This window comes from Rhinatrema bivittatum, chromosome 9 (genome assembly GCF_901001135.1).
Source record: "Rhinatrema bivittatum chromosome 9, aRhiBiv1.1, whole genome shotgun sequence".
Taxonomy (NCBI): Eukaryota; Metazoa; Chordata; class Amphibia; order Gymnophiona; family Rhinatrematidae; genus Rhinatrema; species Rhinatrema bivittatum.
The window spans coordinates 109,243,542-109,261,510 of NC_042623.1; the positions used below are offsets into that span (position 1 = coordinate 109,243,542).

Below are 17,969 nucleotides of genomic sequence, written 5' to 3' on the forward strand. Positions count from 1 at the left end.
AACCTATACTTCCATCACAACAAAGACACTACTCTACAATCCTTCGAACTATTCTCTACGTCAGAGATACTCTCGGCATTGAAGAAAATGAAACCCTCATCACACCCATCAGACCACATCCCATCCAAACTTCTCCTGCTAATACCAGACACCATCTCAAACGCTCTGACAGACATCATTAACTGTTCACTAGCACAAGGAATCTATCCTGACGACCTGAAAATTGCATCCATCAAACCGCTCTTAAAAAAACCTAACTTAAACCCCAACGATCCTACCAACTTCCGTCCAATATCCAATCTCCCGTTCATAGCCAAGGTGATGGAAAAATTAGTTAACTCCAGACTCTCAGACTACCTCGAAGAACATAAAATTCTGTTCCCGACCCAATATGGTTTCAGGAAATCATTAAGTACAGAATCATTACTAATCTCTCTGACTGACTACCTTATCATGGGCCTGGATAAAGGTCAGGCCTACTTACTGATCCTCCTGGACCTCTCAGCTGCCTTTGATACGGTTAACCACTCCATCTTACTAACTCAATTAGCAAATATTGGAATAACAGGAACAGCACTTTCGTGGTTCAAATCATTCTTAGGGAACAGAAAATACAAAGTTAAACTACACAACAAAGAATCTCAGCACTACTCTTCCTCTTCAGGAGTTCCACAGGGCTCCTCCCTCTCACCAACGCTCTTTAATATCTACCTGCTCCCGCTTTGCCAACTTCTAAACAAGTTAAACCTTAAACACTATCTATATGCCGATGACGTCCAGATAGTCATCCCCATCAAAGAATCCTATACTAAAACTCTTGAATTCTGGGAATCTTGTCTTCAAAAAATTGACGGACTCCTCTCCAACCTAAATCTAATACTAAACGCTTCAAAAAGCGAACTCCTCCTAATCTCCTCTGAAAACAGTAGCATCTACACAAATCCACCACCCAACCTACAAACTCCACAAGTAAGAAACCTGGGAGCTATCTTTGATAACAGGCTAAACCTAAAATCATTCATAAATCAAACTACTAAGGACTGCTTCTATAAACTCCAAGTCTTAAGAAGAATAAGACCACTGTTTCACTTTCAAGACTACAGATCAATTCTTCAATCAATAATCTTTGCTAAACTAGATTACTGCAACTCTTTACTATTAGGTCTTCCCTCTTCTCACACTAAACCCCTTCAGATGGTTCAAAACACGGCTGCAAGAATATTAACAAACACTCGGAGAAGAGACCACATATCACCAATCCTCAAAGACCTGCACTGGCTACCAATTCACTACAGAATCTTATATAAGTCCATAACCATTATTTACAAAACCATACATCAACACTCTCAGCTCAACCTTCAAATTCCTCTCAAAAAATTCACTTCCAACAGACCAATCAGAGAGTCCTACAGAGAATCCCTACAAGTACCACATTCCAAAACCATGCGGCACATAACCACCAGAGACAGGGCTTTTTCCACCGCAGGACCAACACTGTGGAACACCGTCCCTCCAGATTTGCGACAGGAACCCTGCCTCCCCACATTTAGGAAAAGACTCAAAACGTGGCTATTCATGAAAGCATTCCCCGACCTAAACTGAACCTTAATCCGTCTTTGACTAGTCACTTAGACTCTGCCATTAACATGGCAATTAACTCCACAGTATCAGGGCAATTCATTATTGACTCTATTGCACTGATAGGCATTTATGTTCTCTCTATTTAAACCCCAGCTTCTTCCTTCTGTTCCAAGTTATATTACTCCCTTGTTTTATTGTAACTGCAACACTTAACTTTCACTTGTTTAATGTTTACTATTTACTATCACCATTATTATCTATGTTATTTAATGTTATTTATAACCTCTTGTTCTACACTTGTTAATTGTAAACCGACATGATGCGATATATATTGTGAATGCCGGTATAGAAAAACTTAAAATAAATAAATAAATAAATCATAGATATTTCACCCACACAGAACGCAGGGGCAAAAGTCTGGGGGTACTTTTACCTCTGGTAATTTTCAAAGGTAAAGTACATTACATGCATACTTTCCCTTTGACAATTAGGTGCAAGCTCCATAGGGATTTTGCACCTGGCTGAACATTTGGAAAATTATCCCCTGAATATGTTGCCAGAAACTTTGACTTTTCCTACACGTCCAGAAAGAATGCAATAGTGACCCAATCTGTGAAATACATTTAATACATTTATCTGAAAGACGGAGGCCCATTTTATATCCAAGAGATTGTGCTCCCTTGAAATAAACTGAAAGTGAGGCTTGTTTAAGTGCTTGCAATCCAGTAAGAGCATCCTCTAGCCCTCATCGTCCACCTCATCTGAGCATTTACCTGGCAATACTGACAATATACCCGGAGATGTCTGCCTGCTGAGAAATTTATAATAAAGCTGTAACAAATTGCCTTTACTCTGAAAAGAGTGAACAAATATAAATCCAAGCGTGTACACTCCAATTTACCCTTCTGTTCCTCTAATTTGAAAAAAATAGTGCCTGCATTTTAGATATGCATTAAAATCCTTGCAATCTAAATCAAATCTCTCCTTCAAAAACTGAAATGAACCCATTTTATCATTCGTCACTGGATCAATCAAATCAAGAATTCTATGAATACCTTTGTGAGCCCATTTTTTGAACAGATTATTTTCCATGCCTGGCACAAATTCAGTGCTATTCCATAGTGTTTAGAAAGAAGAAAAGGCATTTGGTTACTGTTTTCCCGGCTATGTACAGTTTGCCTATATTATGTTCTAGTTACTATGTGGGGTATTGTGTTTTTTTTAAGTGCTTACTCTTTTATTGCTTAATTTGATTTTATTTGCTTTTTGTATTATCAGATTATTTTGTGACAGTACCTTGTCCTGGGCACTACTGTGGGATGGTGTGATGCCATGCGAGCGGTCTTAGGCTTTAGAAGGGGGCTGGAGGACAGAACAGTTTGGACTCCAACCTTCCTCCACAGAAAATGTTTTATTCACAGTAAAGCAGAACAATAACAAAAACAGTCTGCTTACCTCAGTAGCATAAATCAAGAATTCCAACCTTCATGGTCTCGGCAGGATATCTGCCTTTCTCCACCCAAGGGATTCTCCGTTCCCTCCTAGGCCTACTCTCTTAATCCCCTGTTCAGATAAACACCCTAGGACCAGGAGTCCCTTCTGGGCTGTGCTTTAAGATGGGCCAGGCTAAATGTCTGGTCCTGGTCTTTTCAAATAGTTCAAATAGGGCCAGATTTTAAAAGCCCTACGCACGTAAAGCCCCGGGACGCGTCTAAGTCCCAGGGCTTCAAAAAAGGGGCGGGAAGGCGGCGGGGCCAGAGGCTTCTGGCACAGCGGCCATTTGCCGCTGTGTCAGAGGATCACGTGCCGGCAGGCTGCTGGCGCGCACAACTTGCGCCTGCCTAGAGGCGGGGGGGGGGGGGGCAGTTAGGATAGGGCTAGGGGGTGGGAGGGTTAGGGGAAGGGGAAGGGAGGTTAGGTTAGAGGGTTAGGAAGTTCCCTCTCAGGCTGCTCTAAAGTCAGAGCGGCCCTTGAGGGAACGAGTGAAGGCCGCGGGAGTCGGCGCACTCACATGGACGCCCGCGTGCAATTTCTTAAAATCTACCCCATAGTTTTCTGATGTGATGCCAAGTGTTTACAGCAGTAAATATTAAAGGACTGTCCCATCTAAAAGAATGGCATTTCGAGATCAGGGCTGTACCATTTTATGTTCTATTTCAGGCTCGCAGGACTTGTAATTCTTAAATAACCATTCAAAAATCAATTGCATCTGACTAAACAGCTCTTATAAAGGAAAATCAGGAAGTCCTAACCCGTCTTCCTCCATAGGCAGCTGCAGTTTCTTCAGACTAATCCTGGGTCACATTGTATTCCAGCTAAAAACAGACATAGGACCATTTTTCCCATTGACACAAAATCTCTTCATTACATCTGGCTCATATGCATATTAACTTATTTAAAATCCTCTTTGGACAATGTAAATGGTAATAACTGTAATGGATATAATTATTCTAGACAGAATTACCATTTTCCCTAAATTTACTCAACCTACCCTGGACTGCGGAACACAACTGCAGGGGTCAATAACTGACAAAATCTTCTATTGAAGACTCTGGAAGTTGAGTTTACAAAGATTACCGGTAGATGTTTTAACGGATAACAATGTACCCAGATATACTGAGAGTAATTTTCAAGGTATTTACTTAAGGACATTGGCCTATCTGAAAAATGCCCTTCTCGGAGCAGTGGGAAACATATGCACAAACTCTCATAGAGCAGGCACTTTTAGCTGGGTCAGAAAAAGGCATTCCCAGGCATTGGGGGAGTAGAATCACATGAACATAGGATTTTCAAAAATATGCACGCTATTAAATAATTTAGCGCACCTCATCCGCCTGCACATATAACAGATGCAAACTGCATGGGCACTTTTAGCTTGGGTGTGTTACACCAGATAAACTTCAAGGAGAAGCTACCCAGAAAGTTCCTCTTTGAAAATTAACTACAAAAGCATCTGTAGTAAAAGCACCCGCCTATTTTGCAACTTCTCAAGCTATTTGAAAATTATGTTCTTAATGTGTTCAAGTAGCTTAGTTTACAGGAAAGCTTCCTCCATTCATTGACTAATCCAGGAGTAGGCAACTCCGGTTCTGAAGTACTACAAATAGATATGCTTTTCAGGATATCCACAATGAAAGTGCATGAGGTAGAATTGCATGCACTGCCGCCATTGAAGGTCAATTTATCTCATTCGTATTAACATAGTAACATAATAATGACGGCAGAAAAAGACGAACATGGTCCATCTAGTCTGCCCAGCAAGCTTCCCAAGGTAGTAACTGCTGCTCCATGCAGGTTACCCCCATGTTTCTCTTAAGGGTAGTAACTGCTGCTGCGTGCAGGTTACCCCATGTTTCTCTGAAGGGTAAAAACCTTTTGAATAAGGCCAGTATTTGTAACAAGTTTAAAACTAGTGCTTAGTGAATCCATGCCATGAGACTTATAGCCTTTCTAAATCATGGTGGAAAGAACTTAAAACTGTAAAAGTTTTCAACTAATTGCTAACTTGAACTGTACATATTATCCACAGCTCTGGAACAGCAGTGCATTGGTCTGGCACTGTTTTCAAAATTTTTGGAAGAGACATTTTATCAGTTATAGTACCTTTTTTGTAAACCACCCACTACACTGGAAACTTGGCTTTTACAAAATAATCTCTCTATCCTACCCCCATTCAGAACACTACAGGAATAGCTGCGAATAGCTCAACCTGTGCATTATGCAGAAAAGCAGACTGCTATTCAGTGGATTCTGCTTCTAAAGGTATTTTGTTAGTAATTTATTATATTGCTGACATTTTTGGTTCCTATCATGTTTATATTTAAAAGGAACAACAATGGACAGCCGGCGCCATCTTGTGCTCCTACCATGTGACAGGGGCCAACCAATGGCACCGGTAGCCCCTGTGACATAGTAAGGGCAAAGGCTATCGGCGCCATTTTGAATACTGGCAGCCGACAGCCCGAGTGCAGGAGATCGCTCCAGGACCCCCGCTGGACCACCAGGGACTTTTAGCAAGTCTTGGGGGGGGGGGACTCCTGACACAAGATGGCACCGGCCATCCATTACTCCTACCATGTGACAGGGGCCGACCAATGGCACCGGTTAGCCCCTGTGATATAGTGAGGGCAAAGGCTATCGGTGCCATTTTGAATACCAGCAGCCGACAGCCCGAGTGCAGGGGATTGCGCCAGGACCCCCACTGGACCACCAGAGACTTTTGGTAAGTCTTGGGGGGGGGGGGGGTCAGGAGAGTGGGGGGTTTATTCGTTAGATACGTTGTATTTGTGGGGGTTCACCATACGTTTCATGACCCCACGAATACAACAAATAGGGACATATACATTGCGGATTGCCAATACGTCAAAAACGAATGCACACCCCTAAGCAGAATACCCCCAAGCATATATGATAAGGGTAGTAATATTTTGAATCAAAACCAAGAAACTATTAAACTCATAACAAATTACTGCTAGCAACATTTTTACTGGGAGAGGAGCCTTCTTGATAATTCAGACAATGCTGCTTCACATTCTTTGCTTTGGGAATTGGCTATAGAAGCCATACTGGGCTTTTTCCCTTAAGTCTGCATGTCAGTACCCCAGACTGTAAATGTCAGGGTCCATGTTGGTTGATGTCTCTATCCATTTCCCCTTTTTTTTTGCCCCCTCCCCCCGCCGTCAAAGCGGGGAGTGATGTTGCAGTTGTATCAAGAGTATCAAGGCTATTGAGTGAGGGTAGTAATATCCATGCCTTCTATTAAGGGTAATAACTGCCACTCCATGCAGGTTACCCCCATGCACCCTCTCTTCATTTCCATCCTCTAACCTTTAGGTATCCATAGTGTTTATCTCATGCTCCTTTGAATTAATTGACTGTTTTCTTCTTCACCACCTCCTCTGGAGGGCATTCAAACAACCCTCTCCATGAAGAAATATTTCCTGATGTTGGTTCTGAGTCATCAACACTGGAATTTCATTTTGTGGCCCCTAGTTCTACTTTTCCTATCCAATAGAAAAAGGTTTGAATTTTGTGCATCAGTATTAAAACCTTTCAAGTATCTAAAGGTCTGTATCATATCACCCCTGCATCTCCTCACTTCCAGGGTATACATATTTAGATCCTTCAGCCTCTCCTCATAAGTCTTCCAATACAGACCCCACACCATTCTGGTCATCCTTCTCTGGACCGCATCCCTCCTATCTCTATTGTTTTGAGATACAGTCTCCAGAACTGAACACAGTACTCCAGGTAAGGTTTTATGGAATTGTATATGGCAAGAGATCCTGAGTGAGCAGACTTTGGGCTATGAAACTTGCAGAACTTGTATCTGTTCTGGCATTATCACCTCTTTTTTCCTGCTGTTTATTCCTCTCGCGATTCAGCCTAACATTCTTCTGGTTTTAGTTACTGACTTGTCACATTGCTTCGCCGTCTTCAGATCACCAGATACTATTACCCCAAGGTTTCTCTCTTGGCCCATGCACATCAGTGTTTCATTCCCCATCACATACAGCTCTTTTGGATTATCATATCCCAGATACACAATTCTGCACTTCTTGGCATTGAAACCCAGCTGTCAAATCTTTGACTACTTTTCAAGCTTTCTTAAATCACTTTTCTTTCTCTCTCCTCCTTCAGGCATGTCCACTCTGTTGCAGATCTTAGTATCATCAACAAATAGACAAACTACCTTCTTTCCCTTCTGCAATGTCACTCACAGAGATACTGAACAGAACCAGTCCCAAAACTGATTCCTGAGATACTCTACTTAATATAATTCTCTCTTCAGAGCAGGTTCCATTTACCATTACATGCTGTCTCCTATCATTCAACCAGTTTGTAACTCACATCACCATCTTGGCACTCACTTCCAAGCTTCTCATTTTAGTCACAAGCCTCCTATTGGGACTCTATCAAAAGCTTTGCTGAAATCCAAATAGATTACATCGAGCGTTCTTCCTTGATCCAAATCTCTAGTCGCTCAATCAAAAAAATCAAAAAGACTGATCTGACAGGACCTTCCCCTGGTGAATCCATGCTGCCTCAGGTCCAGCAACCCACCAGATTGTAGATAGTTCACTAACCTTTCCTTCATTAGAGTCTCCATTAATTTTTCCACCACTGAGGTGAGGCTAACTGGCCTGTAGTTTGCAGCCTCCAGCCTCCTCTCTGATACCAACCTTGTGAAGAGGGACCACAACCACACATCTCCAATCTCATGGCACCACTCCCATTTCCAGGAATCTATTGAACAGGTCCTTCAGTGGACCCACCAGAATATCTCTGAGCTCCCTCAGTATCCTGGGATGTACCTCATCTGGCCCTATGGTCTTGTCCACTTTCAGTTTACTTTGCTCATCCCATACATTCTCTTCAGTAAATGGAGTTTTGTCTGTCCCGTCCACGCCTACGGTCTTTTCAACCAGCAACAATCCTTTTCTGGGGTATTCTTTAGTGAACATTGAACTGAAGTATTTGTTTAATATTTCCACCATTTCTTCATTTCTCTCCACACATTGCTCCTCGTCACAATTCAGTTTCACTATACTACTTTGGATCTTCCTTCTTTCTCTGATACATCAGAAAAATGTTTTGTTACCTCACTTTACCTCATTTGCAATCCTTTTTTCTGTTTGGCCTTTTACTTTCCTGATTTCTTTCTTCATCTCCCCTAGTTTCACCAGGTATTCTTCCCTGTGTTCCTCTTTTTGGGATCCTTTTTACTTCTTTTTGCCTTTGTTTTTCAGCCACCTCATTTGAGAACCAGATCAGTTTCTGTTTCCTCTAACTTTTGTTAAATTTTCTAACTTACAGATTTGCTGCCTTTGTAAAAGCTCCTTTTAATTTGGCCCACTGTTTCACCTCATCCATTTTCTCCCAGTCGTCTAGTTCTTGCTCCAGGAACATCCTCATTTTGACAAAATCCGTATTTGTAAAATTCAAAACTCGGGTCTTCATGTGACTTCTCTGTATCCTGTTCACGATATCAAACCATACTGTCTGATGATCACTGGTGCTCACCTAGCTGGACATTAGAGACATTATCGCTAGTGAGCCCAGTTGAGTATCACACCCCCTTCATGCATTCCATTACCATTTGATTGAGTAGAACACCTTGAAAGACATCCACTATCTCTCTACTTCTTGTAGATTCCACAGAAGGGATACTCCAATCCATATCTGGCAGATTAAAATCTTCAACAAGCAATACTTCTCCCTTCTTTCCCTCCTTTTGGATGTTTTCAGTCAGATCTCTTTCCAGTTCTGTTTGACAAAGAGGGTTGTAGATCACACCAGTAAAAATGGAAGCACCATCATCTTTTTTTAGGATGATCCATAATGCTTCTTCTCCACCACACATCCCTTGCAATTCAGTTGCTTGGTTATTGTTTTTGGCCTAAAGAGCTACTCTTCAACCTTTTCTGTCCTCACTGTCCTTCCTAAACAAGCTATATTCTGGAATGCCTGTATCCCTATCACGAGAATCAGTGAACCATGTAGCAGCAATGTCCAAGTCCACCTCCATTAAGGCCTGCAAGTCTGGGATTTTATTGCCCAGACTACGAGCATTTGAGGTCATAGTTTCCAGCTGCTCTTTCTATCCACTTTTTTCTGCTTTTTTGAACATTGATTTTGTTACTCTCTCTTTCCATTTCCTGTATTTCTTGGAGGCAACTTGCCAATTTCACTGAGCACATCCTGCCACCCCCGTTCTCTTGTGTAAATACCTAATAATATATGATCTGAATTTCTCACAGCATCCTCTTTCCTGCCACAGACAAATGTTGGCCAGCCCTACCATATAACCTTTTACTGCTCCATACATGGCCTCAGGGCTGGCAGGAGCATTAGGCAGACTAGGCAGCTGCCTAGGGCACTATAGTTCGACACGAGGGCGGCATTTTGGAAGGTGAACAGGAGTAGGGGGCAACAGTGATGTGGATTTTGCAGAGATGGCATGCGGAAATGCAGCTCTGGAGGTGTACAGTATGTGATTTGAGGGGGGGGGGCAGTCAGGTGGCAAGGAGAGAGAGAGATATCACCACATAGGGCGGCTGGACACACTTGTATGGGCACTGCATGGCCCCAGCCTCCAATGTATCCAAAACTACTTTCTTTACACCAGGTTTTAAGCCAGGAATTGAAATTATCTATATGGCATAGCCTTTCCTTTCCTTTTCCATGAACAGGTAATACTTTTGAAAAGGCCACAGTTTTTGCCATTTGTCTAATCTTCTTTCCTAGATTTTGGAAGACATTGTGTACTTTATGGATACCATTTCTAGTGAGGTTATCGGTCCCCAGATGGATGATAACATTGATTCCAGAGTCCTTACTTTCTTCCATAACTGCTTTGACTATCTGGTTGGTATTTCTACTTGCTGAGGATCCTGGAAGGTATTTAACTCTTGTGTTCCCATTAAAGTGAGTTTCCAAATTAGTTCCTCTTGATGACTGAGTCTCCCAGCATAAGAAGCTTTCTTTTATGACAACTGACCTTATTGGAGGGTTATGGGTACGTTGGGTGACTACTTCCCTTTCAGATTTCTCTTCATATTCTGTTGCTGCGGCTTCTTCGTTTTCCAATGCAGAAAAGGCATTATGTAAGGGAACAGCGGGGAGAGAAGGTGTCTCTTCATCAAAGGCCTTATTCTGCCAGAACCAACTGTTATCCAATTATTCCTGGGTTTCTGAATCCTGGATGGTTGACTTCTCTGTAGGAGTGAGGGTGGATACAAAATGCTTCAAAGATGGGGAAAACGGGTGTCTCAGAGTCACAGGTCTTCTTCTACCAGAGCCCACTGTAAACCATTTATGCCTGGGTTTTTTTAACTACCAAGGAAAATTCAAAGTTGAGCCACAAGAGTAAAAAGGATATCATTCTTGTCCAGGATGCCCTATCCTGGTCATTCAAAAGATTCAGGAAAGAAGGATATTTACCAGGATTACTCATGTACCTATAAGGGGATTCCCAGCATATAGGAAATTCCTTGAAGTAGTCTGGCATAGTAACTGGGATTAAGAGAGGCCACATATTCTTGTGAAATGTTTAAGTCTGGATTTATTTTATGGGTATTAGCTGAAGGAAATGTATGTCTTGTCAGTTCATCACAATTCATCACGTTTCTCAGTATATGCTTTTAATTTTGGAAAATCTAAACATGAAGTAGAAGTGTCTTTATTTGCCACAAGAGAAGGTTCCTAGCCCAGGGAGCCCTATGGGTTATGTGATGATCCAGTAGCTGCAAGATGTTCCACCTTGACCACTAAAAAGAAGGAGAGTGTAATTTTCAAACAGCCTGCATGTTTTTCACCCTCAGACTTTAGCCAGAATTTTCAAAGTGGATTTAAGTGCATAGATCCACTTTGAAAATTCATGGCTGTGCACAGAACCCTGTGCAGCATACACATACAAAGTTGCATCTGCTCAAGGGCAGGTGTAACTTTAAGCATGTGCATTTCCATGAATACTTTTAAAAATTGAAAATATGAGCATAAATTCTAAATTTGACCCAGCTCTGCTCCCTGAAATGCATATTTATTAAGCGTGTACAAATGCATGCACATGCAAAATTGTGTTAGGCACATACTTACATCAAGAGCTATTTTCAAAGAGCCACTTTCATGCATAAAACAAAGTTTCATGTGTGTTGTGCCCCTGAAAATTACCTCCAATATGTCAAATAATTTAATAGGCAAATTAGTATCTAATAAACTATGCTATATATTTGCACTCACAGGTGTTGTCTAACAGCAGACTAAAGTTACAAGATTCCAAACCTTACCTCACTCCACTCACTAGTGGCCCATTCAGAACATGACGCCTCACTGCAGCTCTGGGTTACAATCTTCTGATGCTCATTACATTCCCCATTAGCAAGACGATGACCAAAATTGTTCATACAGTAAGCTTCTCTGGATCTTACTCCTCTTCCACAGCTCTTAGAACACTTATTTGGGTTAGAGTATAAAACATGAGAAACAATATTAACATTATGTCCTTTGAATTACTAGTCAATTTTCATGTTAATTTTTGGATAACAAGATGCAAGGTCAACTGAAAGAATTAAGGACAGATTGTATTGTCACACTTTTTACCTAGAGACACTATGGGGTTCATTTTCAAAGTTTTATGCAGGGTTTGTGCACACAAAATAGCAGTTTATGTGTGTAAGTGGCCTATATGTGAGTTGAGTGAATTTTCAAAAGTTTGCAATATACATAAGAACATAAAAAGATAAGATAAGATATGCCATACTGAATCAGACCAATGGTCCATCAAGCCCAGTATCCAGTTTCCAACAGTGGCCAATCCAGATCACAAGTACCTGTGAAGTACCCAAACATTAAAATGATCCCATACAGTGGCTACTCCCTATTGATTTATAGCAGTTTATGGACTTCTCCTCTAGGAACTTATCCAAGCCTTTTTTAAACCCAGTTACACTGACTGCCTTAACCACATCCTCTGGCAATTTTCTCCAATTTGTTTTAAATGTGCTATTTTCTACCTTCATGGAGTACCCCCTAGTCCTTCTATTACCTGAAAGAGTAAGTAACCAATTCACATTTACCCTTTCTAATCCTCGTGATTTTATAGACCTCTATCATATCCCCTCTCAGCCGTCTCTTCTCCAAGCTGAACAACCCTAACCTCTTTAGCCTTTCCTCATACTGGAGTTGTTCGATCCCCTTTAACATTTTGGTTGCCCTTCTCTAAACCTTTTCCAGTGCAACTATATCTTTTTTGAGATAAGGTGACCAGAACTGCAACAGTATTCAAAGTATGGTCTCACCATGGAGCGATACAGAGGTACTATGACATTGTCCATTTTACTCACCATTCCTTTCCTAATAATTCCTAATATTCTGTTTGCTTTTTTGACCGCTGCAGCACACTGAGTTGACGATTTCAATGTATTGTCCACTATGACGCCTAGATCTTTTTCCTGGGTGCTAACTCCTGGGTGCTAACTCCTAATCTGGGTGCTAACTCCTGGATGCTAACTCCTAATCTGGAGCCTAACACTGTGTAACTATAAAGCTCTTCAATGTTATTTATTGAGAGCTGTATTCATAATTCCACATTATAAAAAATAGGTCCACCAACACAATGAAGAGCATTCCAGGTAAATGAATTCTTCTTTTGTGAAACATATAATATCAGGTGCCATCAAGTTGTTGCAATACATGAACAGACAACACAAGAACTGCAGTTATCCAGAACACAAGCATCTGAATTACCTGTGACCATGCAGTATATTGCCAACTTGCTACCAGACAGTTGCCATGGCAAGATTCTCTCCTGGGAGGTTTGGGCTGATCTCCACAGTATTTATCATCCACTGGTTCACTGTGTCGTTTTGAACTGGAATACTTCATACAGTGGATGTCTAAAGTTCGAAGCCCTTGTCCACACTGTGATGAACATTCACTTTTGCCAATGACATGCCACCTACAAGTACAAACTGTTATATAGAGCTAAAATATGGTTTTTTATCAGAGAATCATCATCATCATGATCAATCTGTAAGAATACTGTGGGCCTGATTTTCAAAAGCATTTACATGCTCAAAATTGGGGTTTACACATGTACATGCACATTACCTGTGTAAGTGGGCTTTTGAAAATTGATATTATATATGCCATTGAATTGTTCATAGGATATTCACATGCAAATACATTTTACACACATAAATGGCTTTTTAAAATTGCTATGATAGTATGTTATATTTACAAGTGTATCGCCTTTTAAAATTACCTCCTATGACTACAACAACCTACTAAGACTTTACGAAAATGCAATACACATAGCCTGTTACCTAATCCGTCCCAAAATACATCCCCAGGAATGCCTACCCTTAACCCAGCTAAATGTATGTGTGCTGTGAAACCCTGGGCATATTTTTTAGCTAGATTTAGGGTGGACAGTTTTCAGACACTCAGGGGTAGATTTTCAAATAGCGCGATTTGGCGTACTTTTGTTGGCGCATCAGGCGCCAACAAAAGTACGCTGGATTTTAGTAGATACGCGCGTAGCCGCTAAAATCCGGGATCGGTGCACGCAAGGCTATCGATTCCGTATAGCCGGCGCACGCCGAGCCACGCAGCCTACCTCCGTTCCCTCCGAGGCCGCTCCGATTTCGGAGCGGCCTCGGAGGGAACTTTCTTTTGCCCTCCCCTCACCTTCCCCTCCCTTCCCCTACCTAACCCACCCGCCCGGCCCTGTCTAAACCCCCCCCTTACCTTTGTCGGGGGATTTATGCCTCCCGGAGGGAGACGTAAATCCCCGCGCGCCAGCGGGCTGCTAGCGTGCCGGGACGCGACCTGGGGGCGGGTCCGGAGGGCGCGGCCACGCCCCCGGACCGCCCCGGGCCGTAACCATGCTCCCGGGCCCGCCCCCGAAACGCTCCCGACACGCCCCGAAAACGCCGCGCGGATCGGGCCCACCCCCGACACGCCCCCCCCTCTGAAAACCCCGGGACTTACGCGAGTCCCGGGGCTCTGCGCGCGCCGGTAGGCCTATGTAAAATAGGCGCACCGGCGCGCAGGGCCCTGCTCGCCTAAATCCGCCCGGATTTAGGCGGATTTAGGCGAGCAGGGCTCTTAAAATCCGCCCCTCAGGCTTTTGAAAATTGCCCTGCTACAGTTATTTTATCTTCATAAGACTATACAGCATTATATCTTAATACCATGTACCATGTATGGCAGGTCCATTATAAGCGGGTAATAAATGTTTTTAAATAAATTAAATAAATAAACAGGGAACTTCACTAATTTCTCAAAGTTAAGTTGACTTTCTTTTGGAAGCCCTCAGGTTAAAATACAAGGTTCAGGATTAATAATGGTGTTCTATTTAGATCCCAAGTTCTTTAATTCAGGTAACCCCACTGCATCTGCTCTTCTCATGTCAATCGTTTTCTATTACTACGTACATTCTTGGCTCCACATAACTTTCACAGCATTGTTATACTGACTCACACAATATGTAACAATAAACTAACCCTCCTATTGGTGCTCAGGTTTCAAAGGACTAAGAGGACACATTACAGGTGAACAAAGTAGAAACACACTTATCACTTGTGTGACCTCTGGCCTAACTTCTAAAGTGCTGGATGTTAGTAATGACAGCATGGCTTGACAGAAAGGATACAAGAGGAAGATACCTGCAGGAGTGGGAAATAAAGGTTCCTCAATTCCAAGCTTGTGGCCAATTGGATGTTACAACCCTAAAAGGTACCACAACCTTAGGATCCAAACTGGGGCCTAGATTCATCAAAATGCTATAAATATAGCAAAAATAGCACCCGCGATAAAAAAGGGACCTGGTTAGGATAATTTTAGAATTACTGTATCATATGCTATGTTAGTGCTTTGCATAGGTAGTGCATTGCAGCATGTGTTAAAGTTTTTGTACCCTGTGATACTTGAATTTTGCTACCTGCAAAATGCTCTGTTTCAGAGAGAGAGAGAGAGAGAGAGAGAGAGAGAGAGAGAGAGAGAGAGAGACAGAAACTCTTTATAAGGCTTTCATAGTAGTCAACCTTAGGAGGGCCAGCTAATAACTCGAAGTGAGGTTTTGGTGGTGGTTTAAGGTTTTGGTGGCGGTTTAGGGTTTTGGGGCCAGTTTGACATGCAGAGTGAGATGTACGAACAGCAAGTACACCTCAGTGAAAAATTGACATCTTTTGGAGTGAGGAAAGTCTCACAAAGATGAGATTTCTACACTGTTCTCTCACCCTAGCTTGATGGCCTCTATAACAGGGTACTATCAAGCTAGGGTGAGAGAACATTGAATAAATCTCATCTTTGTGAGACTTTCCTCACTCCAAATGATGTCAAATCATCACTGAGGCATACTGTGTTGTTTGTATGTCTCATTCTACATGTCAAACTGGCCCCAAAACCCTACACCACCACCAAAACCTCACCTCGAGTTATTAGCTGGCCATCCTATACTGATATAAAAGAGTTGACTACTATAACAGCCTCGCCAGAGGCTCTCTCTCTCTCTCTCTCTCTTCCCTAGCCCAGAAATGGCCAAAATGCTATTTGCAATCTATATCACAAATTGCATTACAGGCATATTGCACAGCTTAACACCATGCAATATGGCATTAATGCATTTTGATGAATGACCCTATATATTAGCAGTGGCAGTGTATTGGGTTGAAAAGGTCTCTTTGAAGACTGGAAAACTAAATGTTTTAAAGGAAAGTATTTTCTTTATTTAATCCAGTTTTACCTTAGTTCGCACTGTGTATTGCAGTGTTCTATTTCCGCTGATGGGCGAGGTAAATGTTCACATCTTTGGTCAGAGACAACCAAGTGATCACTCTTCCTCACACATATGATCTTCCTTCTACGAATACCTTAAACAACAGATTTAGAAAGTTTTGATGCTTAGAATCATTTTGTAAAATGCTTCTAAAATAACTATGAAGCTGAGCATTTCAGTGCCTCTATTCATCATGCTAATTTCTTGTGTGGCAGAGAATAACTTCCATAATGTTACTAAACAGTAGGGATGTGCACACATTTCTTTTCATTGGTGTTTCGTTTTTGGGTCTGGAGTGGGCCATTTCAGTCCACTCCCCGAACCCAAAAACGTTTTTCATTTCTATTTCGGGAAAAACCTGAAAAAACAAAAAAACCCACCCTAACCCTTCAAATTATTTAACTATAATCACCCCACCCTCCCGAACCCTCCAAGACTTAATGAAAGTCCCTGGTGGTCCAGTGGAAGTCCCGGGAGCAATCTCCCCCTCTCGGGCCGTCGGCTGCCAATAATCAAAATGGCGCTGGTGGTCCTTTGCCCTTACCATGTGACAGGGGCTACCGGTGCCACTGCTGCTACCATGTGACAGGGGGTCAACCAATGGCACCAGTAGCCCCTGTCACATGGTAAGTGCAAAGGTCCACCGGCGCCATTTTGATTACTGGCAGCCGACGGCCCGAGAGGGGGAGATCGCTCCTGGGACCCCCGCCAACTACCAGGGACTTTCGGCAAGTCTTGGAGTGGGGTTGGGCAAGTCTTGGGGGGTCAGGATGGTGGGGGGTTTGTAATTAATTAAATTTGAAGGGTTGGGGTGGGTTTGGGTTTTGGTTTTTTTCAAATGCGCCCTTTCTCCCCTCCAAAAAATGATAGGAAAACCACATGAAATTTCGTGGGTTTTCTTTTCGTTTTGTCAGCCCCCCGAAATACAATGAAATAGGAAATATCATCTTTATTTCCTATTTCATTGCAAACCAATGCACATCCCTACTAAACAGATATACTGTACTTTGTGTTTATAGAAGTATAAAGTTAGGATGTGATTTTCAAAGAGTTACACAAGGTTGCACATATAAAATTAAAATATATGCACACAAGTAGCATGTATATCCTGTTTTATAACCCTCAAGAGTAAGGGCGTATTTGCTATGTCATCCATAAAAGTTAACAAGGAAAAACAGAATGGTTTAGCAGCACTCTAGGGCAGGGTTCAGAAGTATACCTACAGCTTGCTATTTTGTAAGCGGTGCACACTCATACATTACTGAACTTCTCTGCATGCTTTTAAATCTGCTATTTGATTCATACAATTGAAATTGCACTTGTCTTTTTTTTTTTTTTTTATAGTTTTTGGATGGGAGATCTGGGTGAACTGGTGGCCCACGCCATTTTCGCCGGCCATCCAGTGCTCCCTCCATGTGACAGGGGCCGGCCAATGGCACGGATACCCTGTCACATGGTAAGGGCAAAGGGCCATCGGCGCCATTTTGATTAGTGGCAGCCGACGGCCCGGGTGGTCCAGTGGGGGTCCCGGGAGCGGGAGATCGCTCCCGGGACCCCCACTGGACCACCAGGTACCTGTAAAAAGTTTTTCGGGGGATTGGGAGGGTGGGGGAAGCCAAGGGATTAGTTTTAAAGGGTCTGGGTGGGTTTAGGGGTTATTTTTGTGTGCCGTTTTTCCCGCCCTCCCCCAAAACAATAAGAAAACCCCAATGAACAATTTTGTGGGGTTTTCCTATCGTTTTGGGGGAGCCCCCGATTTCTGACGATTTTGAAAATATCGTACGATATTTTCAATCGTCCGAAGCCCAATTCACATCCCTAGAAAATACTTTACTTCAGTGTGAGGTTTGCTGCTAGAGACTTGGGAGATTATCAGTGCAATTTACAGAGGATGGAAAGGGGCTTGTGCAGGGTTTATTGCAAAAGGGCCTAGGAACTATTGTTCCCCACTACAGAGAGCCCTGGAACTCAGATTATAATTTCTATCAATGGAGAACTGTGAGAAATTGGTGAGAACTGAGAGAACTGTGTGCAGAAAGGGTCCCTCCTAACAATCCCTTGTCTTTCTATGTTCCCCTAGGGGCCAATTAAAGGATCCATCTCATTA

At 42.4% G+C, this 17,969-nt stretch overlaps 1 protein-coding gene across 1 annotated transcript in view; it reads right to left on the minus strand.

Annotated features, from left to right (window-relative positions):
- The window catches only part of ADAMTS20 (ADAM metallopeptidase with thrombospondin type 1 motif 20), a gene marked incomplete at its 5' end in the record, with an annotated part of 339,654 nt that overhangs the window by 197,270 nt on the left and 124,415 nt on the right, over positions 1 to 17,969 (minus strand). The window contains 3 exon segments of the mRNA XM_029617296.1: positions 11,370 to 11,534; positions 12,829 to 13,039; positions 15,830 to 15,956. Of these exon segments, the coding sequence (XP_029473156.1) occupies positions 11,370 to 11,534; positions 12,829 to 13,039; positions 15,830 to 15,956 (503 nt within the window).